Source organism: Melanerpes formicivorus, unplaced genomic scaffold, assembly GCF_026170545.1.
Source record: "Melanerpes formicivorus ecotype bairdi unplaced genomic scaffold, bMelFor1.0.p_v2 SCAF_14, whole genome shotgun sequence".
NCBI classification, from domain to species: domain Eukaryota; kingdom Metazoa; phylum Chordata; class Aves; order Piciformes; family Picidae; genus Melanerpes; species Melanerpes formicivorus.
Window position 1 is genome coordinate 18,407,544 of NW_027142366.1, and position 23,953 is coordinate 18,431,496.

A 23,953-nucleotide genomic window follows, 5' to 3' on the forward strand; every position below is an offset into this window, starting at 1 on the left:
GGGAAATGCCAAGGTGGAGGGCAGCCCCTAGGCAGAGCAGCAGGGGCCAGCCCCACGCCAGCCCTGCACTGAAGCAGCAGCAGGGTTCTTCCCCTGAGCTCACTGCTGCCTCAGCAGCCCACACCTGCCCTCCTCCCCTTCCTGCCACAGCAGCCCTGCCCAAGGTCCTGCCCCTCACACCTGAGTCAGTGCAGCACAGAGAGGCAAAGGAGAGGAGTGGAGCCCCTGCACCTTCTCCAGTTAACCTCAGCTGGTTGGCTGCTGGCCCCTCCTGCACCCTTGCCTTTGGCTTTCATCACTTGGTTCTACCACATTTGGAGATATTTCATAGAATCAGGGAATGGTTTGGGTTGGTTCACCCAGTCCCAAGCCCCTGCCATGGGCAGGGACCCCTCCCACCAGCACAGGCTGCTCAAGGCCTCATCCAGCCTGGTCCTGAACACCTCCAGGCAGGAGGCAGCCACAGCCTCCCTGGGCAGCCTGTGCCAGAGTCTCCCCAGCCTCACTGCCAAGAATTTCTTCCTCCTCTCCACTCTCAATCTCCCCTCTCAAGCTTCCCTCTGGGAAGCACAGCAACAGTGAGGGAAGCTTGGGATGATCAGGGCTGGGAACCAGACAGCCCTACAGAATGGCACTGGGGAAGAAAGAGATGGAGAGTAGGCACAAAGAGCCCTGGGAAGCAACATCCAGCACAGAGGGAGGTAGAGAGAGGAGACCCAGCCTGAGAAGCATGAGCTGAAGGCCAGGCTGCTGAGCCAGCCTAGGGAAGGCATGGAGGCTGCTCAGATTTCAAGGCAGCAGAGGCAAGGAGCCTTTGCCAGGAGAGGAGTCTGCTGTGAGGAACACCAACTGCTTCCAGGAACTGGAACTGGCAGGGTGCCACCAGACTGGCAGGCACTGCTCAGTGCACTGATCCCTAGGCAGGAGGCTGCCAGGACAGCTGCTGCAGGGTGCTGGGCCACAGCTGCCCTGTGGCTCCTGGCTAAGGCCATGCACAGCCCCCTGAGGTGGCACCAAGCAGCAGCACCTGCCCCACCTCCCCTGCCTGCCTGCACAGGCCCACTCTTGTCCCTTGCTGCAGAAGGGGATCTCAGGCTTCTCCAGCACCTCAGGAACAGAGGGGTGGTGGTGGCTGTGCTGCTGTTGGCTGACTGCTGTCCCCTCCTGACTCTGCACCTGGCACAGAGGGGCACTCTGGTGCCAGTGTGGTGTGGTGTAGCTCCCTCTGCCTCACAGCTGGGTGGACTGGCTCCCTGCAGCTCTCAGGGGAGAAGCCATCAGCTGAGGAGATGCTTTGCCTCTTTCCACTCCCTGCACAATGAGGAGGAGCAAGACCAGGACAGGAGCTGCAGTCAAGAGAGGTGCTGGCAAGAGGCTGCCCCTGTCTGCTGCTGGGGGTAGGCTCAGCCCAGACCTGATTCCTTCTCCCATCTCAGTGTTTCCAACCATTCCCTAAACTGCTAATTCTCCTGCTGTCTGCAGTGTGAAGCCCTCTGCTCCCACTCTGTACCTCCTAAGCCTTTATTTGGGACAGTGTCCCTCAACTCCTCAGCAAGAGCAGCTCTGTCCAGTGGCCTCTGTGTGTGGGCTGCAGGATGTGTTAAGGGAGGGCAGGACCAGAGCACACTGGTGGGCACCACTTGCATGGTAACCCTGATGTGCCCCAGCCATGCCTCAAAGCTCCCTGGCACTCCCTCACACACCCTCAGAGACTCATGGGGACCTCCAGGGGGCCAGGGAGTGACACCAGGATGGTGTCACAGCCACACTGTAACCCCAAACCTGCTGTCCTCCAGAGGAGCCCATGAAAATGTTCAGAGGGCTGGAAAACCTCCTCTATGGGGACAGGCTGAGAGAAGAGAAGGCTGCAGGCAGACCTCAGAGCAGCCTTCCAGCACCTGAAGGGCTCCAGGAGAGCTGGGGAGGGACTTGGGACAAGGGCTGGGAGTGCCAGGCCCAGGGCCAATGGCTTTGAGCTGGGAGAGAGGAGACTGAGAGTGGAGAGGAGGAAGAAATTGTTTGCAGTGAGGCTGGGGAGACTCTGGCACAGGCTGCCCAGGGAGGCTGTGGCTGCCTCCTGCCTGGAGGTGTTCAGGACCAGGCTGGATAAGGCCTTGAGCAGCCTGTGCTGGTGGGAGGGGTCCCTGCCCAAGGCATGGAGCTGGGTGATCCTGAAGGTCCCTTCCAACCCAAGCCATGCTGTGAGGCTCTGTCTGAGGCTCTGAGACCCCAGGCAGAGGCCAGAGGCAGCAGCTCACCTGGCTCCATAGACATAGAAGCAGTAGATGTGGAAGGTGAGCAGGGCCAGGATGTCGGAGAGGATGCAGAGCGCCACGGTCAGGCCCAGGCAGGCCGACAGAGCCACGTACCACAGGATCATCTCAATGAAGGGGGACAGCAGGTGGATGTAGCCTGGAGAACATTGCAGAGGGTCAGCACTTGGCTGAAACATTCTCTAAACACTCATCCCCTGCTCCAGAAATCACAGCCAGGAGAACATGGAAGTCAAACAGCTCCAGAGCACCCACCCTGAGGACATTCCCTCTTGCCCTGTTGTCAGGTACTTGGGAGGAGAGCCCAACACAAAATGTGAGGGGCTGGAAGGGGCCTCTGGAGAGCACCCAGTGCAAGCCCCTGCCAGAGCAGGAGCCCCCAGGGCAGGGCACCCAGAACACAGCCAGGGGGGGTTGGAAGCTCTCCACCCCAGGAGACTCCACAACCTCTCTGGGCAGCCTGCTCCAGGCTCTGCCACCCTCACAGGGACAAAGGTTTCCCTCCTGGCCCTCTGGCAGCTCCTCTGCTCCAGCTTGCCCCCAGTGCCCCTTGTGCTCTCCTTGGCCAGCCCTGAGCAGAGCCTGGCTCCAGCCCTGCACATCTTTAGCCCCAGCACTGAGGGCAGCCCTCAGGCTCCTCTGCTCCCAGCTCCAAGCCCCAGCTGCCTCAGCCTGGCCTCCCAGGGAGATGTTCCACTGCCTGCAGCAGCTCTGTGCCTCTGCCATGGACTCTCTCAGGCACTTCCCTGAGGTCCTTCTTGAGCTGAGGGGCCCAGAACTGGAGACAAGATTCCAGAGGTGACCTCAGCAGGGCAGAGCAGAGCAGAGTGGGAGGAGAATCTCTGTGACCTGCTCTCCACAGCCCTTCTAACATCCCACCAGCTGCCTCATGTGGCAAAGACCTAAAGCCTTCCCTTGTCCTCTCAGCATACTGGCAGCAGGTGAGGAAGCCCTGCTGTGCTCTGCACTCCTCAGGGGCATCCCCCCCAGCACTTCCCCGTGTGGGAATGCAGCTCAGGCTGGAGTTCCCACAGCAGGCAGGCTCTCAGACCAGCCTGCACTTGCAGCAGCGCTCTCTGATTCATCACCTGCCCCTAGGCAAGCAGCCAGGAGGTGCCAGGGGAGGCTGGGGAGGCTGTCAGCTGCACTTACTGATCCAGAGGTGGATGTGGTAGAGGAAGAAGCGTCCCAACACCTGGTCCAAGGCTCGGTTCATCTTGAGTCCAGCCGGGGCTCCCATCAGCCACTGCAGCAGCTCCTGCAGCTCCTCAGCGACATGCTGCAAGCACAGGCACCTCGAGATCAGCTCCAGTGCCCTCTGCACAGCTTGCCCCCACCCAGCAGCTCTCACCACACCCTGCACACCGAGGCAGGAGGAACCCCAGGGACTGCTTGATGGCCAGGCAGTGAAACCAGAAGTCCACCACTGTTGGCTCTGCTGAAGTCAAACACAGCAGCAGAGAGGAAGCTCAGCTGTGAGAAAAGTTCCCAGGGCTGGGAAGGTGAACTCAAGTGGTTGTGAGTGGCCACCTCTGGCAGAGCTGCCCAGAGAGGCTGCTTGGGTGCAAGGAGCAAATCTGTGCTGCTGCAGCAATCAAACTCTTTGGACAGACAAATGAGCAGTCAGCAAGAGAGCCAGCTGTGGAGGAGGGCAGGGCAGGCATTGTCCCCCTGAACCAGGCACTGCTGGGGCCACAGCTTGAGTGCTGGGCTCAGCTCTGGGCTCCTCACTGCAAGGAGGACATTGAGGAGCTGGAGCAGGGCCAGAGAAGGGCAAGAGAGCTGGGGAAGGGTCTGGGGAAGAGGGCTGGGGAGGAGCAGCTGAGGGAGCTGGGGGTGTTGAGCCTGGAGCAGAGGAGGCTGAGGGAGACCTCCTTGCTCTCTGCAGCTCCCTGAGAGGAGGCTGCAGCCAGCTGGGGCTTGGGCTCTGCTCCCTAGGCTCAGGGGAGAGAAGGAGAGGCAATGGCCTGAAACTGTGCCAGGGGAGGCTTAGGTTGGAGAGGAGGCCAAATGTCTTTGGTGGCAGAGTGGTCAGGGCCTGGCAGAGGCTGCCCAGGGAGGTGGTGGAGTCCCCATGGCTGGAGGGGTTGCAGAGCCCTGTGGCCATGGCAGCTGGGGCCAGGGTTTGGTGGCCATGGTGGGGTTGGGTTGGTGCTGGACTCAATGACAGGAGAGGTCTCTTCCAGCCCAAACCTTTCTCTGATCTCTGCTCTGCTGGTACAATCTGAGCCATGGCTCTAAGCCTCAGCTGGGCAGGGAGAGGACAAGCAGCAGCTTGGGCTCTTCTCACAAGGAAGAAGTGATAGGATGAGGGGAAATGGCCTCAAGCTGCCCCAGGGCAGGCTTAGGTTGGATGTTGGAAGAAACATCTTTGCTGAAAGGGTTCTCAAGGCCTGGCTCAGGCTGCCCAGGGAGGCTGTGGATCATAGAATCATAGAATCAATAAGGTTGGAAAAGGTCTCAAGGATCACCAAGTCCAAGCTGTCACCCAACACCTCCTGACAGCTAACCCATGGCTCCAAGGGCCACATCCAATCCCCTCTGGAACACCTCCAGGGATGGGGACTGCCTCCTCCCTGTCCCCCTGGTGTTGAAGCCAGGTTGGATGAGGCTGTTGGGAGGTGTCCCTGCCCATGGCAGGGCTTGGAGCTGGATGATCTTGAAGGTGCCTTCCACCTCAGGCCATTCTCTGATTCCATCCCAGGCTGATGTCATTTGCTGATTTTCTCTCAGCACTCCTCTGCCAGAGCTGCTCCTTGCAGCCTCAGAGCTGCTCCAGGCCCCTCAGCAGCTCTGCAGCCTTCCCTGGACTCTCTCCAGCACTTCTCTGTCTCTCCTGAACTGGGGAGAGCTCACCCACCCAAGCCCTGCTCCAGCAGGGCACCCCCAGCACCCTGCCCAGCAGCACAGTGCCCAGGGGGGGTTGGAAGCTCTCCACACCAGCAGACTCCACAACCTCTCTGGGCAGCCTGCTCCAGGCCTCCAGCAGCCTCACAACAAACAACTTTCTCCTCCTGCTCAGCTCCAACCTCCTGCCTGACACTTTCTGCCCCTTGCTGTCCCTTGTGCTGGCCCTGGGCAGCACTCAGCAGAGCCTGGCCCCAGCCTCTTGCCCCCCACAGCTCCTTTAGCTCTTGCTGAGCATTGCTCAGCTGCCCTCTGGGGCTGCTCTTCTGCAGGCTCTCAGCCCCAGGGCTCTCAGCCTGTGCTGCTCCCAGAGCTGCTCCAGGCCCCTCAGCAGCTCTGCAGCCTGCCCTGGGCTCTCTCCAGCAGTTCTCTGTCCCTCCTGAGCTGGGGAGCCCAGGACTGGACCCAGGGCTCCAGATGTGGCCTTGCTAGGGCAGAGCAGAGGAGGAGGGGAACCTCCTTTGCCCTGCTGGCCACACTCTTCCTCATGCCCTGCAGATCACCCTTGGCCTTCTTGGCCATGAGGGCACATTTCTGACTTGCTCACCCAAAGTGGAACCAGCCATGAGGTCTATTTACCAGGCTGTGAACTGAGGTGGCTGAGAGTGGCACCCTGCAGCACACAGGTGAGGAATGTCCCTGCCTGAAGTGACTCAGGGATTCACAGAGTGGGTTGGGTTGGGAGGGACCTTCAGGATCATCCAGTTGCAGACCCATGCCATGGGCAGGGACCCCTCCCACCAGCACAGGCTGCTCAGGACCTCATCCAGCCTGGTCCTGAATACTTCCAGGCAGGAGGCAGCCACAGCCTCCCTGGGCAGCCTGTGCCAGAGTCTCCCCAGCCTCCCTGGGAAGACCTCTGGCACTGCCACATGAGCAGAGACAGCCTCAGGTGTAGTCCAGCCCATGCAAGAGAAGAGCCCTGCCAATGGTGCACCTGGAGAAGATTCCAGACACTCCACCTCAGCCTGATGCTCTGTGCCCTTCTCTCTCCATCATTCACAAGGATCATTTCCCTGGGGGCCAAAACTCTACCAAATATTCCAAGCTGTGGCCTCCCCAGTGCCCAGCCCAGAGGCACAATCCCTGCCCTGCTCCTGCTGCCACCCCACTGCTGCTCCAGGCCAGGCTGCTGCTGCCCTTCTTGCCCCCCTGGGCACCCCCTGGCTCCTCTCCAGCTGCTGGCACCCAGCACCCCCAGGGCCTTCTCTGCTGGGCACTTTGCAGCCACTCTGCCCCCAGCCTGGAGCCTTCCTGGGGTGGTTGTGACCCAAGGGCAGGACCCAGCCCTTGGCCCTGTTGAACCTCATCCCCTTGGCCTCAGCCATGGCTGCAGCCTGGCCAGGGCCCTCTGCACAGCCTCCTGCCCTGCAGCACATCAACTCTGCCACCCAGCTTGGTGCCATCTGCAAACTGACTTCCAAGCAATGATTCCATTGTACCTGTGAACCAAGAGGATCCTTGTCAGGTGAGAGTGGAATCACTCAGCCCTCAGTGCAGTGGCAAAATCAACTCATCCAAAGGGATTTTGCCCTTTGCTTTCACTCCTTTCTCCTCTGCCTCCCTGCAAGCCAGGGCTGACTTCAGCCCAGAGCTGAACAGCAGCAGCAGCAGCAGCAGCAGCAGCAGCAGCAGCAGCAGCAGCCAGGTTATAAATAGCCTGTGGTTAATATTTAAAGTGCTGGATGGGTGACTTAGGGAAAGCATTTGGAGGTTGGAATGAAACACTGAGATGCTTGCAAGCAGCCCTTCAGCAGGGCAGCACTTGGGGAGGCTGCCAGTCCCAGGGGTGCAGCTCTGGAAGGTGCCCTCCTCTCCTGCTGCTCCTTAGCTGGGCAAACACAGTCTGAAGGCAGGAGCTTTGCAGGTTGTTTCCCAGGCAGAGCAGTTTGAGGGCTGATCAACAGCAAAAGCAGGCCCAGAGCAGGTGGCTGTGGGCTGGGTGCAGCTCCCCTGCTGCAGGCAGGAACCCTGAATGGTTGCTGAGTTAACAGATGAGACACAGGGAACTGGGAGGGTTTCATAACCAGGGGTAGGGACCAAGCTGGAGGCTCAAACATGGCTGAGGTGACATCATGGAAGCATAAAATCATGGACTGGGTTGGGTTGGGAAGGACCTTTCCAGCTCATCCAGTCCAACCCCCTGCAGCCAGCAGGGACATCCCCAGCCACAGCAGGCTGCTCCCAGCCCCAACCAGCCTGCCCTGCACTGCTGCCAGCCATGGGGCAGCTCCACCTCTCTGGGCAGCCTGGCACAGGCTCTCCCCACCCTCAGCACCAAACATTTCTCCCTTCCCTCCACCCTGAGTCTCCCTCTCTTAGTTCCAACCATCCCCCCTTGGCCTGTCCCAACAGGCCCTGCTCAGAAGCCTGTCCCCAGCCTGCTGCTCAGCCCCTCCCTGGCAGTGCTGCAAGGCTGCAGTCCAGCTGAGCACAAGGGAAATGTTTTCCTTAGGGTCCTGCTCTTCTCACCAGTCCCCAGGTGCTGACAATGGCAAAAGGACACCCAGCAAGCAGCCTGCAGGTGGGCACTGGGAAGCACTGGGTGAACTCCCTGAGGGGCAGCATCTGGTACAGGTCAGAGCAGGCAGAGCCAAAGCCTTCCCTGCCAGACTCAGAATCCCACAGCCCCAGCAGGGTGAGGCTGGGAGGGAGCTCTGGAGCTCAGCCAGCCCAAGCCCTGCTCCAGCAGGGCACCCCCAGCACCCTGCCCAGCAGCACAGTGCCCAGGGGGGGTTGGAAGCTCTCCACACCAGCAGACTCCACAACCTCTCTGGGCAGCCTGCTCCAGGCCTCCACCAGCCTCACCCCAAACAACTTTCTCCTCCTGCTCAGCTCCAACCTCCTGCCTGACACTTTCTGCCCCTTGCTGTCCCTTCTGCTGGCCCTGGGCAGCACTCAGCAGAGCCTGGCCCCAGCCTCTTGCCCCCCACAGCTCCTTTAGCTCTTGCTGAGCATTGCTCAGCTGCCCTCTGGGGCTGCTCTTCTGCAGGCTCTCAGCCCCAGGGCTCTCAGCCTTTGCTGCTCCCAGAGCTGCTCCAGGCCCCTGAGCAGCTCTGCAGCCTGCCCTGGGCTCTCTCCAGCAGTTCTCTGTCCCTCCTGAACTGGGGAGCCCAGAGCTGGACACAGCACTCCAGCTGTGGCCTTGCTAGGGCAGAGCAGAGGAGGAGGGGAACCTCCCTTGCCCTGCTGGCCACACTCTTCCTCATGCCCTGCAGATCACCCTTGGCCTTCTTGGCCATGAGGGCACCTTGCTGGCTCATGGTTATTTCCTGTCCCCAGCACTCCCAGCTCCTTCTCCCTGCAGCTGCTTCCCAGCAGGTCTCTCCTCACCTGCCCTGCTGCATGGAGTGAAGGCTCTTTGGCTGAGACTTCCCATGGAGCCTGCTGCTGGCTCAGCACCCTGCAGCTCATGTGCCTGGCTCATGCTGAAGGGCTGCACTTGAGTCCCTCCCTGCTCCTGGAGCTCCCCCTGCCTCCCTGGCCCTCCAAAAGAGGGGGCAGAGGCTGGGGGAGGCTGGGTGCCCCCCAGGACACCATTGACCTTCTTGGCCAGCAGGACACACTGCTTCCACAAACCACCTCCTCAGGATATCTCCAGAGCCTCCTCTCTCCTTGTTGGGTTGATGGCCTAGCAGAACACAACTGCAGAGGAACCTCCATCCCATTCTCCCTCAGTCCCAGCACCACTTTTGCAGGCAGGATCTGTGAGAGACATTTACCTGTTGCCAGGAGCTGAGAGCTGAAGAGAGAGAGAGAGCCAGCAGCAAGGCTGGCAGAGCTGAGGGCTCAGGAGGGGAAGGTGGTTTGGAAGCAGCTGCTCTCTGCTGCAGCCCTTTGAAGCAGCTATTTTTGACAGAAGGCTGCCTGGTGGAAGGCAAACCCAAGGACAGCCCTTGGGAAGGCTGGTGGGAGCCAGAGGAAGGAGGAGGGCTGTGACTGCACCCACAGAGAGAGGATTATTCACCTTCTCCATTCTGGGATCTGAAAAGCCTGCCTCCAAACTCCCTGCTGCACACAGCACACAGCACACAGCTCAGCACTCCCTCCCCAGCTGCCTCTGAATCACTTCTGCCTCGCTGAGGGACAAAAGCAAGGTGCTGGGAGGGCCAGCTGGGAGAGTGGGAGCTGCATGTCTTGGGGATCACCAGGGCCTGCCAGCTAAGTGCTCACTTCAGAGCCACTCTGCCAGGGGATGAGGAATGAGGGCTCAGGAGCATGGTGTGGCGCTGAGCTGCTGAGCCTGGAGGCTGAGAGAGTTGGGGTTGTGCAGGCTGGAGAGGAGAAGGCTCCCAGGAGACCTCCTTGTGGCCTTCCAGCATCTGCAGGGGGCTCCAGGAAAGCTGGGGAGGGACTTTGGAGGGTGTCAGGGAGGGATAGGACTGGGGGGGATGGAGCAGAACTAGAAGTGGGGAGATGGAGATTGGCTGTGAGGAAGAAGTTGTTGGCCAGGAGGGTGGTGAGAGCCTGGCACAGGCTGCCCAGGGAGGTGGTGGAAGCCTCCTGCCTGGAGGTGTTTGCAGCCAGGCTGGAGGTGGCTGTGAGCAAGCTGCTGTGGTGTGAGGTGTCCCTGGCCATGGCAGGGGGTTGGAGCTGGCTGAGCCTTGAGCTCCATTCCAACCCTGACAGCTCTGTGGTGCTGTGCTGAGGGCCCAGGCTGTCTGCCTGCATCTGCTTCCCTCCAGAGCAGAGCCAGGGAGCACTGCAGCCAGGCCCACACAGCTCTGGCTCTGTCAGTACTGAAATCAGGCAAACCAAGGAGGTTCTGCCCTCTGTGAGGTTGGCTTGGCAGAGGCAGCATCAGCCAGGTCACTAAGGTTAAAACAAGGGCAAGTTGGACACCCTGGCTCCTCTCCAGCTGCTGGCACCCAGCACCCCCAGGGCCTTCTCTGCTGGGCACTTTGCAGCCACTCTGCCCCCAGCCTGGAGCCTTCCTGGGGTGGTTGTGACCCAAGGGCAGGACCCAGCCCTTGGCCCTGTTGAACCTCATCCCCTTGGCCTCAGCCATGGCTGCAGCCTGGCCAGGGCCCTCTGCACAGCCTCCTGCCCTGCAGCAGATCAACTCTGCCACCCAGTTTGGTGCCACCTGAAAACTGCCTGAGGCTGCCTCCATGCCCTCCCCCAGCTCATTGCTGAAGGCATCAAGGAGAGCTGTGCCCAGTGCTGAGCCCTGGGGCAAGGCTCAGACACTGAACAAGATGTGGGAGGCTCAGCTCAGTTCCAGAGGGGCCCAGATGCTGTCCTCTAGATCTGCTTCAGCACCAGGGAAGGCAAAGTCACTCATCCTGCAGATGGGCAAGCTTGCTCTGCTTCACTTGGCAGCTCCCCAGCACTGAAGGGAGCCCAAGTGGTGGGAACAATGTGTACCAGATGGACACTCAGCAGCCAGCAGGAAGCCTCCTGCTGGATGGCTACAGGGAGATTGTGCTGTCATCCTGCAGAAGAAGTGGGGCTGGCTTCCAGGCCAAGGACTGAGCTCATCCTTGCTGTATTTTGGGACCACTCAGCTCCACAGGGCTTTAAGGCCTGCACAGAAAGCAGCAGCCACTGAAGGCTGCCAAAGGAGTCCCAAAGGTTTTATGGCCACAGCTGAATAGGTTTGAAAGAGGCAAGGGAGGCTGAGAAGGTGTAGGGCAGTGAAGCTGGGGAGGGGTTTGGAGAGCAGGTCCTGTTTGGAGAGCAGCACAGAGGAGAGGGAGCTGGGGGGTCCTGGTGGCCAGAAGGATGCCCTTGAGCCAGCAGTGTGCCCTTAGGGCCAAGAAGGGCTGTGGTGAGGAAGTCAGAGAGGTTCTCCTGCCCCTCTGCTCTGCCCTGCTGAGGTCACCTCTGGAATCTTGTCTCCAGTTCTGGGCCCCTCAGCTCAAGAAGGACCTCAGGGAAGTGCCTGAGAGAGTCCATGGCAGAGGCACAGAGCTGCTGCAGGCAGTGGAACATCTCCCTGGGAGGCCAGGCTGAGGCAGCTGGGGCTTGGAGCTGGGAGCAGAGCAGCCTGAGGGCTGCCCTCAGTGCTGGGGCTGAAGATGTGCAGGGCTGGAGCCAGGCTCTGCTCAGGGCTGGCCAAGGAGAGCACAAGGGGCACTGGGGGCAAGCTGGAGCAGAGGAGCTGCCAGAGGGCCAGGAGGGAAACCTTTGTCCCTGTGAGGGTGGCAGAGCCTGGAGCAGGCTGCCCAGAGAGGTTGTGGAGTCTGCTGGGGTGGAAGCTTCCAACCCCCCTGGCTGTGTTCTGGGTGCCCTGCCCTGGGGGCTCCTGCTCTGGCAGGGGCTTGCACTGGGTGCTCTCCAGAGGTCCCTTCCAACCCCTCACAATCTGTGAGAGGCTGAGGAGCTGGGGGTGTTCAGCCTGAAGAAGAGGAGGCTGAATGGAGACCTCACTGCTCTCTGCAGCTACCCGCAAGGAGGTTGGAGTGAGGCTGGTCTCGGGCTCTCCTCCCAAGTAACTGACACTAGGACAAGAGGAAATGTCCTCACGTTGTGCCAGGGGAGGCTTAGGTTGGAGAGGAGGCCAAATGTCTTTGGTGCCAGAGTGGTCAGGGCCTGGCAGAGGCTGCCCAGGGAGGTGGTGGAGTCCCCATGGCTGGAGGGGTTGCAGAGCCCTGTGGCCATGGCAGCTGGGGCAGGGGTTGGTGCCCATGGTGGGGTTGGGCTGCTGGTTGGACTGGCTGCTCTGGGAGGGCTTCCCCAACCTCCATGATTCCAAGATTCTGTGACTCTGTAAGGTGCTGGTGGCCTGAACTGATTAGCTTGGAGAAGCAGAGTGCAAGGCACTGCCTGAGCTCCAGGCCACCCCCATGCCTTAGCACTTCCAGGAAAGCAAGCAGCAGCTCCTGGAGGCAGCAGGGTCAGGAAAGCAGCAGGAGACAGAGAATCAGAGAAGCACAGAATCAATAGGGTTGGAAAAGACCTCAGAGACCAAGTCCAAGCTGTCACCCAGCACCTCCTGACAGCTAACCCATGGCTCCAAGGGCCACATCCAATCCCCTCTGCAACACCTCCAGGGATGGGGACTCCACCACCTCCCTGGGCAGCACATCCCAAGGGCTAACAACTCTCTCTGGGAAGAACTTTCTCCTCACCTCCAGCCTGAACCTCCCCTGGCACAGCTTGAGACTGTGTCCTCTTGTTCTGCTGCTGGCTGCCTGGGGGCAGAGCCCAACCCCCACCTGGCTCCAACCTCCCTGCAGGGAGTTGCAGAGAGCAAGAAGGTCTCCCCTGAGCCTCCTCTTCTCCAGGCTAAGCAACCCCAGCTCCCTCAGCCTCTCCTCCAGGGCTGTGCTCCAGACCCCTCCCCAGCTTTGTTGCCCTTCTCTGGACACCTTCAAGTCTCTCAATGTCCTTCTTGAACTGCAGCAGAGAGCTGCCCCCAGGATGTGTGAGCTGAGTGACAGAGGAGCTGACCTGCTGAAGGAGGAAGGACCTCTGACAAGCCAGCCCCTGCCTGGCAGGAGCTGGGCTCAGACACACCTTGAGCAGGGAGAGTGTCCATCTGCCAACGACACTGGGCAGATGGAAGCCCTCCCAGAGCCACCTGTGCAAGCAGGAACCCAGCCAAAAGCCACTGCCCTGCAGACTTGTTAAGAAATCAGAGTTCTGAGAGCTGGACACTTAGAGCAGTGCCACAGAACACAGGCTACAGAATCAACCAGGTTGGAAAGACCTCAGAGATCACCAAGTCCAACCTCTCCCCCAGCACCATCTGATCAACTCAACCATGGCTCCAATGGCCTCATCCAATCCCCTCCTGAACACCTCCAGGGATGGGGACTCCACCACCCCCCTGGGCAGCACATCCCAGTGGCCAATCTCTCTTGCTGGGAAGAACTTTCTCCTCACCTCCAGTCTAAACCTCCCCTGGCACAGCTTGAGACTGTGTCCTCTTGTTCTGCTGCTGGCTGCCTGGGAGCAGAGCCCAACCCCCACCTGGCTCCAACCTCCCTGCAGGGAGTTGCAGAGAGCAAGAAGGTCTCCCCTGAGCCTCCTCTTCTCCAGGCTAAGCAACCCCAGCTCCCTCAGCCTCTCCTCACAGGGCTGTGCCCCAGACCCCTCCCCAGCTTTCTTGCCCTTCTCTGGACACCTTCAAGTCTCTCAATGTCCTTCTTGACCTGAGGTACCCAGAGCTGGACACAGGACTCAAGGGGTGGCCTGAGCAGTGCTGAGCACAGGGCACAAGGACTTCCCTGCTCCTGCTGGCCACACTCTTCCTGCTGCAGGCCAGGATGCCCTTGGCCTTCTTGGCCCCCTGGGCACACTGCTGGCTCATGTTCAGCTGCTGTCCACCAGCACCCCCAGGTCCCTCTCTGCCTGGCTGCTCCCAGCCACTCTGCCCCCAGCCTGTAGCACTGCCTGGGGTTGTTGTGGCCAAAGTGCAGCCCCTGGCACTTGGATGTGTTCAATCTCCTTCCCTTGGCCTCTGCCCATCTGCCCAGCCTGGCAAGGTCCCTCTGCAGAGGCAGAGCTCTGGAGAGCTGCAGCTGAAGGATCCCTGAGGTGAAGAGGCTCAGAAATGAGAGAGGAAAATGCTTTTGGTGCATGGCTCAAAGACAGGAGCAAGGCTGTGGCAAGAACTGTGCTGCCTTCTGCTGCACTGCTGCTGAGTGCTGCCTGCAGCAAGCCTCCAAACCTGCAACCCTTACAATGGGCCCAGGGGAAGAGAACACAGACAGCAATGAGCAGGATCCAGAGCCAGGCTGGATGCTGCCTGACACCTTCTGAAAGCACAGCAGGGCAGAATGATCCCAGGCCTGGGGCTTGGAACAAGGCAAAGATCATTTCTTTGCTGCAAGACAGCTCAGGGATTGGCACAGGCTGCCCAGGGAGGTGGTGGGGTAGAGGTTGCAGTGAGTGCCCACAGGGAGATCAGAAGAAGGCTTTCCAAGAGAGAGAGAGAGTGGGAGAAATGCTTCATGGACACTGGTTGAAGGCAGCAGTCAGTGTAAAGCAAGAGTGCTCCTGGGTGCACACAGACACAGAGAGAACAGGAGCCAGGGGGTGCCCAGGGGGGCAAGAAGGGCAGCAGCAGCCTGGGCTGGAGCAGCAGTGGGGTGGCAGCAGGAGCAGGGCAGGGATTGTGCCCCTGGGCTGGGCACTGGGGAGGCCACAGCTTGAGTGCTGGGTTCAGCTCTGGGCTCCTCGCTGCAGGAAGGAGATTGAGGAGCTGGAGCAGGGCCAGAGAAGGGCAAGAGAGCTGGGGAAGGGTCTGGGGAAGAGGGCTGGGGAGGAGCAGCTGAGGGAGCTGGGGGTGTTGAGCCTGGAGCAGAGGAGGCTAAGGGAGACCTCATTGCTCTCTGCAGCTCCCTGAGAGGAGGCTGCAGCCAGCTGGGGCTTGGGCTCTGCTCCCTAGGCTCAGGGGAGAGAAGGAGAGGCAATGGCCTGAAACTGTGCCAGGGGAGGCTTAGGTTGGAGAGGAGGCCAAATGTCTTTTTTGTCAGAGTGGCCAGGGCCTGGCAGAGGCTGCCCAGGGAGGTGGTGGAGTCCCCATGCCTGGAGGGGTTGCAGAACCCTGTGGCCATGGCAGCTAGGGCCAGGGTTTGGTGGCCTGCTCTTCTCCAGGCTGCACAGCCCCAGCTCTCCCAGCCTGTCCTTGGAGGAGAGCTGATCCTGGAGGTGTTTTCCAGCTGAAACATTTCCATGATTCCATGGCCCTATGATTAGAGGCAGAGCAAGGGAAGTGTGAGCTCCTGCCAAGGCAGGCAGCAGAGCTGGAAAAGTGAAGCTGCTGATGGAATTCTCTGCTCAGAAGAAAATCCCCTCCATCCCAAGCAGCTGGAGGAAGAGCAAAGGGGATGCTCTCCAGCTGCCAGCAAGGATCCCATGGAAAGAGCCAGCTCCTGTCCCAGAAATAGAAGACAAGAATCCAATGGGATGGCATTCAACAAGTCCAAGTGCCAGGGGCTGCACTTTGGCCACAGCAACCCCAGGCAGTGCTACAGGCTGGGGTCAGAGTGGCTGAGAGCAGCCAGGCAGAGAGGGACCTGGGGGTGCTGATTGACAGCTGCCTGAACAGGAGCCAGCAGTGTGCCCAGGGGGCCAAGAAGGCCAAGGGCATCCTGGCCTGCATCAGGAAGAGTGTGGCCAGCAGGAGCAGGGAAGTCCTTGTGCCCTGTGCTCAGCACTGCTCAGGCCACCCCTTGAGTCCTGTGTCCAGCTCTGGGCTCCTCAGGTCAAGAAGGACATTGAGAGACTTGAAGGTGTCCAGAGAAGGGCAACAGAGCTGGGGAGGGGTCTGGGGCACAGCCCTGTGAGGAGAGGCTGAGGGAGCTGGGGTTGCTTAGCCTGGAGAAGAGGAGGCTCAGGGGAGACCTTCTTGCTCTCTGCAACTCCCTGCAGGGAGGTTGGAGCCAGGTGGGGGGTGGGCTCTGCTCCCAGGCACCCAGCAGCAGAACAAGAGGACACAGTCTCAAGCTGTGCCAGGGGAGGTTTAGACTGGAGGGGAGGAGAAAGTTCTTCACCAAGCGAGTCGTTAGTCATTGGGATGTGCTGCCCAGGGAGGTGGTGGAGTCCCCATCCCTGGAGGTGTTCAGGAGGGGATTGGATGTGGCACTTGGAGCCATGGTTTGATCATGAGGTCTGTGTTGATAGGTTGCACTTGATGATCCTCGAGGTCCTTTCCAAGCTTAGTTATACTGTGAGACTGTGTGATACTGCAAGTGGGCAGAGAAAGGCTGGGGCTGTGCACCTGCAGGCCAGCACTCAGCACTCCCTCAACAGAGCTGACCTGGGGTCAGTGCCTGCTCTGCAGCCTCTGACCTCCTTCCCAGCACCAAACAGACAGCAGAGGGGAGAAGTGCACCTCCAAGGAGCCACCCAAGGAGCAGGGTGAAGTGAGTCAGCCTTGTTCCTCCTGCATCTGTGCTGATGGGGAGGGATAATTGTGGCCTTCCAGGATCTGAAGGGGGCTACAGGAAGGCTGGGGAGGGACTGCTCAGGATCTCAGGCAGTGATAGGACTAGGGGGGATGGAATGAAGCTGGAGGTGGGGAGATTCAGCCTGGAGGGGAGGAGGAAGTTCTTCCCCATGAGAGTGGTGAAGCCCTGGAATGGGTTGTCCAGGGAGGTGGTTTGGGCCCTGTCCCTGGAGGTGTTTAAGGCCAGGCTGGCTGAGGCTCTGGGCAGGCTGATCTAGTGTGGGGTGTCCCTGCCCATGGCAGGGGGGTTGGAACTGGATGATCCTTCTGGTCCCTTCCAACCCTGACTGATACTGTGATACTATGATGATACTATGAGCTGGGTGGGCAAGGGGAGCTCTGCTGGAGCAAACCACAGTGCTCCTGGTTTGCCACCTGCACAGCAGAGCTCTGAGGCAGGATTGCAGAGCTTTGTGACCTGCCACCCTTTGGTTCCCCCTCCCCAAAGGCCTCTTCACAAGCACAGCTGCCCTGCCTGTCACACTGCACTCTGCAGCACCCTATCAGACCCTTTGACTTTGCAGCTCCTGATCAGATCCAACCCAGCTGACAGAAGGGATTTCTCCTGTCCCCCAGGCCCCACACAGCAGCAATTTGAGGACACTTCCTCTCAGAGACCCATGGAATCATTCAGGCTGGAAAAGCCTTCAAGGGCATTGAGTCCAACTCTGACCCCAGCACTGCCAGGGCCAGCACTGAGCCATGACCCTCAACACCACAGACACACAGCTCTGGAACCCCTCCAGGGATGGGGACTGCACCACTGTCCTGGGCAGCCTGGGCCAGGCCTGGACAACCCTCAAGGGGAAGCTGTTGTTCCTCATGGCCAACCTGAACCTCCCGAGGGGAAACTTGAGGCTGTTTCCCCTTGTCCTGTTGGTTGCTCTCTGGGAGCAGAGCCCAAGCCCCAGCTGGCTGCAGCCTCCTCTCAGGGAGCTGCAGAGAGCAAGGAGGTCTCCCTCAGCCTCCTCTGCTCCAGGCTCAACACCCCCAGCTCCCTCAGCTGCTCCTCCCCAGCCCTCTTCTCCAGACCCTTCCCCAGCTCTCTTGCCCTTCTCTGGCCCTCCTCCAGCCTCTCAATGTCCTTCTTGGAGTGTGGGGGAGAATTCACTCCAGACTAGAAGTATTCTGGCTTGGTACCCACTCAACCTGCTCCTGCAGAGCTCTGTCCAAGCCATAGCTGTTCCTCTGGAGGGGCTGGAGCAGCCCTCTGGTAAACATCTAATTGCTGTTCCCTGCACATGCAAAGCAGAGCTCTGCTCCTCTCCAGCAGCCCCAGCAGGCTTGCCTGGAAGGTTTGACTGCTTTTGAGAAGACCTCACCTGCAGGCAGGGCTCCCTCTGAACCCCCTGTGTGTAAGGCACTGCCTCCTTACAGCTGCCCCCACACCAAGGGCTGCTCAGCACCCACAGCAGGTGGGTTAGGCCACAGCACTGCTCAGGCCACCCCTGGAGTCCTGTGTCCAGCTCTGGGCTCCTCAGCTCAAGAAGGACATTGAGAGACTTGAAGGTGTCCAGAGAAGGGCAACAAAGCTGGGGAGGGGTCTGGGGCACAGCCCTGGGAGGAGAGGCTGAGGGAGCTGGGGTTGCTTAGCCTGGAGAAGAGGAGGCTCAGGGGAGACCTTCTTGCTCTCTGCAACTCCCTGAAGGGAGGTTGGAGCCAGGTGGGGGTTGGGCTCTGCCCCCAGGAACCCAGCACCAGAACAAGAGGACACAGTCTCAAGCTGTGCCAGGGGAGGTTTAGGCTGGAGGGGAGGAGAAAGTTCTTCCCAGCCAGAGAGATTGGCCACTGGGATGTGCTGCCCAGGGAGGTGGTGGAGTCCCCATCCCTGGAGGTGTTCCAGAGGGGATTGGATGTGGCCCTTGGAGCCATGGGTTAGCTGTCAGGAGGTGCTGGGTGACAGCTTGGACTTGGTGATCTCTGAGGTCTTTTCCAACCCTATTGCTTCCATGATTCTCAGAGGAGCAGCCTGGAGCAGACTTACATCAGCCACAGGGATGAGGGTGTCAGCAAGGTGCCCAATTCTGTTCTTCCTGTAGAGCCAGGACATCAGCAGCAGCCCCAGAGCCACATCCAGCAGCAGGGACACAAAGATGTTGGCTTTCCTGCATGCAGCACAAAGAGAAGCAGGGTTAGAGGACAAGGAAGGGCAGTGACAGGGCCTCAGTGACAACCACCTGCTTCACTGGCATGAGGGAGAATGGTTGGGCTTGGAGCACCCAGCTCCAGCCCCCTGCCATGGGCAGGGACCCCTCCCACCAGCACAGCTTGCTCAGGGCCTCATCCAGCCTGGTCCTCAACACCTCCAGGCAGAAGGCAGCCACAGCCTTCCTGGGCAGCCTGTGCCAGGCTCTCCCCAGCCTCACTGCAAAGGATTTCTTCCTCCTCTCCACTCTCAGTCTCCTCTCTCCCAGCTCAAAGCCATTGGCCCTGGGCCTGGCACTCCCAGCCCTTGGCCCAAGTCCCTCCCCAGCTCTCCTGGAGCCCTTCAGGTACTGGGAGGCTGCTCTGAGGTCTGCCTGGAGCCTTCTCTTCTGCAGGCTGCACAGCCCCAGCTCTCCCAGCCTGATCCCACAAGGCAGGTGAGCAAGAAGGGCAGCAGCAGCCTGGCCTGGAGCAGCACTGGGGTGGCAGCAGGAGCAGGGCAGGGATTGTCCTGTACTCAGCACGGCTGAGGCCACAACTCAAATCCTGGGTTCACCTTTGGGTCCCTCACTGCAAGAAGGACACTGAGGGCTGGAGCAGGGCCAGGGAAGGGCAAGAGAGCTGGGGAAGGGTCTGGAGAAGAGGGCTGGGGAGGAGCAGCTGAGGGAGCTGGGGGTGTTGAGCCTGGAGAAGAGGAGGCTGAGGGAGACCTCCTTGCTCTCTGCAGCTCTCTGAGAGGAGGCTGCAGCCAGCTGGGGCTTGGGCTCTGCTCCCTAGGCTCAGGGGAGAGAAGGAGAGGCAATGGCCTGAAACTGTGCCAGGGGAGGCTTAGGTTGGAGAGAAGGCCAAATGTCTTTGCTGGGAGAGTGGTGAGGGCCTGGCAGAGGCTGCCCAGGGAGGTGGTGGAGTCCCCATGGCTGAAGGGGTTGCAGAACTCTGTGGCCATGGCAGCTGGGGCCAGGGTTTGGTGGCCATGGTGGGGCTTGGAAGATATTGGACTGGCTGCTCTTGGAGGGCTCCTGCAGCCCCAATCCATTCTGTGATTCTCCACTCAGAAGGTTTCTGAAGTGCCTCCTTGCTGCCAGGGCTGGTGAATGAAATTCCCTGAGGTGAGCTGTGTGGGAAGTCAGATTAAACACCACAGGGACTTTGGGCCTTCAGATCTGCTCCTGTCTGAAGTGCTCCTGATCAGAGAAGCCCTGAGCCCAGGCCTGCTGGTGCAGTGGCTGTAGGGCATTCAGTATCTCTCTCAGATCTCTGCCTCTCCCTGCTCTGCAGGTTTGCTTTGCCTCCTGCACTGCCTTGGGGACTGCTGCTGGAGTCTCTGCTACTGCAGGAGAGAAGAGTGAGTGAAGGAGGATAGCATCTAAACCCTTCTGCTCTGCTGGAAGGTCCTAAGTGACCTCCAACAGAGTGGCTGAGAGCAGCCAGGCAGAGAGGGACCTGGGGGTGCTGGTTGACAGCAGCTGAACAGGAGCCAGCAGTGTGCCCAGGGGGCAAAGAAGGCCAAGGGCATCCTGGCCTGCAGCAGGAAGAGTGTGGCCAGCAGGAGCAGGGAAGTCCTTGTGCCCTGTGCTCAGCACTGCTCAGGCCACCCCTTGAGTCCTGTGTCCAGCTCTGGGCTCCTCAGCTCAAGAAGGACATTGAGAGACTTGAAGGTGTCCAGAGAAGGGCAACAAAGCTGGGGAGGGGTCTGGGGCACAGCCCTGTGAGGAGAGGCTGAGGGAGCTGGGGTTGCTTAGCCTGGAGAAGAGGAGGCTCAGGGGAGACCTTCTTGCTCTCTGCAACTCCCTGCAGGGAGGTTGGAGCCAGCTGGGGGTTGGGCTCTGCTCCCAGGCAACCAGCCCCAGAACAAGAGGACACAGTCTCAAGCTGTGCCAGGGGAGGTTCAGGCTGGAGGGGAGGAGAAAGTTCTTCCCAGCAAGAGGAATTGGCCACTGGGATGTGCTGCCCAGGGAGGTGGTGGAGTCCCCATCCCTGTAGGGGTTCAGGAGGGGATTGGATGTGGCACTTGGAGCCATGGTTTAGTTATCAGGAGGTGTTGGGTGACAGCTTGGACTTGATGATCTCTGAGGTCTTTTCCAACCTGATTGATTCTATGACTCTAAGCTGCTCCAGCAGGGGGGGAGGAGATGATCCCAGAATCTTAGAATGGTTTAGGCTGGAAGGAGCCTTAAAAATCATCCAGTTCCAGCCCCCTGCCATGGGCAGGGACACCTCCCACCAGCCCAGGTGGCTCAAGGCCTCATCCAGCCTGGCCTTGATCTTCAGAGGTCCCTTCCCACCCCCATCCTATGAACCTGTAACAACCCCTGAGAAGAAGCAGGAGAAACCTGCCCCAGAGTTCAGTTTGTCTCTCTCCAGGCCACTCTGCCTTGCATGGAAGTGAAAGGAGAAGGCTGCTGAGTCCTCCAGGTCTCCTTTTGTTTTATCAGGAGAACTTCCCCCAGGTCCTTGCACACTTCACTTGAACAGCACCAAAGGCACACCTCTAGAACCCCCTCAAGCCTGGCTTTGCTCCCTTTTCTTTTCAGTGGTGCCCTCTGACAGGGCTGGTGGCTATGGGCACAAACTAGACCCCAGTAGGCTGCAGCTGAGCAGGAGGAGAAAGTTGTTTGGGGTGAGGCTGCTGGAGGCCTGGAGCAGGCTGCCCAGAGAGGTTGTGGAGTCTCCTGGGGTGGAGAGCTTCCAAACCCCCCTGGATGTACTCCTGGGTGCCCTGCCCTGGGTGCCCCTGCTCTGGCAGGGGGGTTGGATTGGATGAGCTCTGGAGGTCCCTTCCAACCCCTCCCATGCTGGGATTCTGGGACTGTGGAAGTGCCACTGGGCAGTGATGGCAGCTTCTGCTTAACAGCAGCAGAGATGAGAGCTATGAGCTTGAGGGAGCAGTGAGAGCAGGGCCAGGCAAGGCAGCCAGGGGTGCAGCACAACCTGCCTGGGGGCAATCCAGAGTCACAGAATGGGTTGGCTTGGAAGGGACCTTAAAGCTCAGCCAGTCCCAGCCCCCAGGGGATATTCCTGACACCTCTGCCAGGCTGTGGAGAAAGGCAGTGAGGCTGGGGAGACTCTGGCCCAGGCTGCCCAGGGAGGCTGTGGCTGCCTCCTGCCTGTGGGTGCTGAAGGCCAGGCTGGATGAGGCCCTGAGCAAGCTGTGCTGGTGGGAGGGGTCCCTTGGAGCTGGATGATCTTGAAGCTCCCTTCCAACTCAAACCACTCAGTGGATCTATGAATGACCTGGCAAGGCCCAGCCCTGGGACAGCCCTTCCCAAGTCCCCTGTGGAGCAGGGTGAAGTCCCACTGGGGCTGGCACTGGATGGTCTGCATGGTCCCTCCCAAGCCAAGAGCAGGAACAGAGTGCCAAGATCTGCAGACAAGCAGGGAGCAGAGCAGGGAAGACAAGAGGCCATGGTGCAGGGGAGGAGCCTGTGGTGCTGTGCAGACTCAGGATCAGAGTGGTAGAGGCTGGAAGGGACCTCTGGAGGTCATCAAGTCCAATCCCCCTGCCAAGGCAGCTTCACCTGGAGCAGGTCCCAGAGGAACACATCCAGGCAGGTTCTGAGTGGCTCCACAGGTGGAGACTCCACCACCTCCCTGGGCAGCCCCAGGGCTCCAGCACCCTTCAGTTAGAGAAGTTCCTCCTCATGTTCAGATGGAACTTCCCATGTCCCAGTCTGTGCCCATTAGCCTTTGTCCTGCCCCTGGGCACCTCTGAGCCAAACCTGGTCCCCTCCTCCTGACACCCACCCTTGGGTCAGCACTGAGGAGCTCCCTCCCCAGGCTGCTCTCCCCCAGGCTAAACAGCCCCAATGCTCCCAGCCTGTCCTCATCTCCATGGCCTGGGCTGCTCAGAGGACACAGGGCTAGAGCAAGGCTGGGTGAGACCCTGTGTGCACTTCATACCTCATGAGCTGAGCCTGGGTTTGAGCCTTCTTGGTGCTGCTGAGGAGCTGGAGGTGCTGCAGGCGATGTCCCAGCTGCTGACAGGCTGAGAGCTTGCTCCACAAGAAACACAAAGGCCACAAGTTCAGCACCCTGCAGAGGGCACAGAATCACAGAGGGCTGTGGGTCAGAAGGGACTTCTCCAGCTCACCCAGGGCAAGCCCTGCAGCCAGCAGGGCCAGCTGCAGCCACAGCAGGCTGCTCCCAGCCCCAACCAACCTGCCCTGCACTGCTGCCAGCCATGGGGCAGCTCCACCTCTCTGGGCAGCCTGGCACAGGCTCTCCCCACCCTCAGCACCAAACATTTCTCCTTCTCTCCACTCTCAGCCTCCCTCTTGCACTTCAAACCATCCCCCCTTGGCCTGGCCCAACAGGCCCTGCTCAGCAGTCTGTCCCCAGCTCTCTTCTGGCCTCTTGAAGCTCTGCAAGGCCACCAGGAGGCCTCCCTGGAGCCTTCTCCTCTGCAGGCTGCACAAGCCCAACCCTCCCAGCCTGGCCTCCCAGCAGAGGGCTTCCAGCCTCCCAGCACTGCTGTGGCCTCCTCTGGCCCTGCTCCAGCAGCTCCCTGCCTGTGCTGTGCTGAGGGCTCCAGAGCTGCCCCAGCCCTGCAGGGAGGTCTCAGCAGGCACAGCAGAGGGGCAGAATCCCCTCCCTGCCCCTGCTGCCCACACTGCTGGGGAGCAGCCCAGGCCAGGCACTGTCCAGCCTCTCACCCCCCAGCACCCCAAGGCCTCCTCCAGGGCAAGCACCATGGCTATGTCCCTTTCTGCTTCTGCCAGGCCTGCACAGCATTCTGAGCAGAGCCAAGGCTGTGCAAGCAGAGGTGGTGTCGAGGTGGCAGCACCAAAGACCATTAGCTGCTAACCACACAGGGGAGCAGATCCAAGGCAGCCTTTCAGACCAAGCCATCCAAGGCAGGCAACCCAGCCTCCCATCTGCATTCCACACAGCCACCAGCCTTGACTTTCCAAGGCAATCCTGACTCCTCCTGGCCCTGACTCCTCCTGGCCCTGACCCCTCCTGGCCCTGACCCCTCCTGGCCCTGACTCCTCCTGGCCCTGACTCCTCCTGGCCCTGACCCCTCCTGGCCCTGACTCCTCCTGGCCCTGACTCCTCCTGGCCCTGACTCCTCCTGGTCCTGACCCCTCCTGGCCCTGACTCCACCTGGTCCTAACCTCACCTGGTCCTGACCCCTCCTGGCCCTGACCCCTCCTGGCCCTGACTCCACCTGGCCCTGACCCCTCCTGGCCCTGACTCCACCTGGTCCTGACCCCTCCTGGCCCTGACCCCTCCTGGCCCTGACCCCTCCTGGCCCTGACTGCACCCTGAGCTTTGGGATTGCATCCTGTGCTGGGTCTCAGGAGCCTGGGCTCAAGCCACCTGTGTGCTCAGCACAGCAGCACAGCATGGTGCAGCTGCTCACAGGTCCCACTACAACCAGTCAGAGACTGGAACCTGCTGGGAGCTTGTGAGAACCATCTTCTTCCTGCAGTTCCTCTCCTCTTGCTTAAGGGGAGGCTGAGGGAGACCTCCTTGCTCTCTGCAGCTCCCTGAGAGGAGGCTGCAGCCAGCTGGGGCTTGGGCTCTGCTCCCTAGGCTCAGGGGAGAGAAGGAGAGGCAATGGCCTGAAACTGTGCCAGGGGAGGCTTAGGTTGGAGAGAAGGCCAAATGTCTTTGGTGGCAGAGTGGTCAGGGCCTGGCAGAGGCTGCCCAGGGAGGTGGTGGAGTCCCCATGGAGGGGTTGCAGAACCCTGTGGCCATGGTGGGGTTGGGTTGGTGTTGGCCTGGC

The 23,953-nt window shown here is 60.2% G+C and overlaps 1 protein-coding gene across 3 annotated transcripts in view; it reads right to left on the minus strand.

Annotated features, from left to right (window-relative positions):
• Positions 1 to 23,953, minus strand: part of PIGQ (phosphatidylinositol glycan anchor biosynthesis class Q) — a 62,487-nt gene that overhangs the window by 26,482 nt on the left and 12,052 nt on the right. For all 3 annotated transcript variants that reach the window (XM_068147259.1, XM_068147261.1, XM_068147260.1), the window contains exons 3-6: positions 22,126 to 22,257; positions 18,065 to 18,185; positions 3,426 to 3,552; positions 2,259 to 2,412 (exon numbers count right to left, since the gene is read on the minus strand). In XM_068147259.1, coding sequence (XP_068003360.1) covers positions 2,259 to 2,412; positions 3,426 to 3,552; positions 18,065 to 18,185; positions 22,126 to 22,257 — 534 coding nt within the window. The remainder of the gene's footprint in view (positions 1 to 2,258; positions 2,413 to 3,425; positions 3,553 to 18,064; positions 18,186 to 22,125; positions 22,258 to 23,953) is intronic.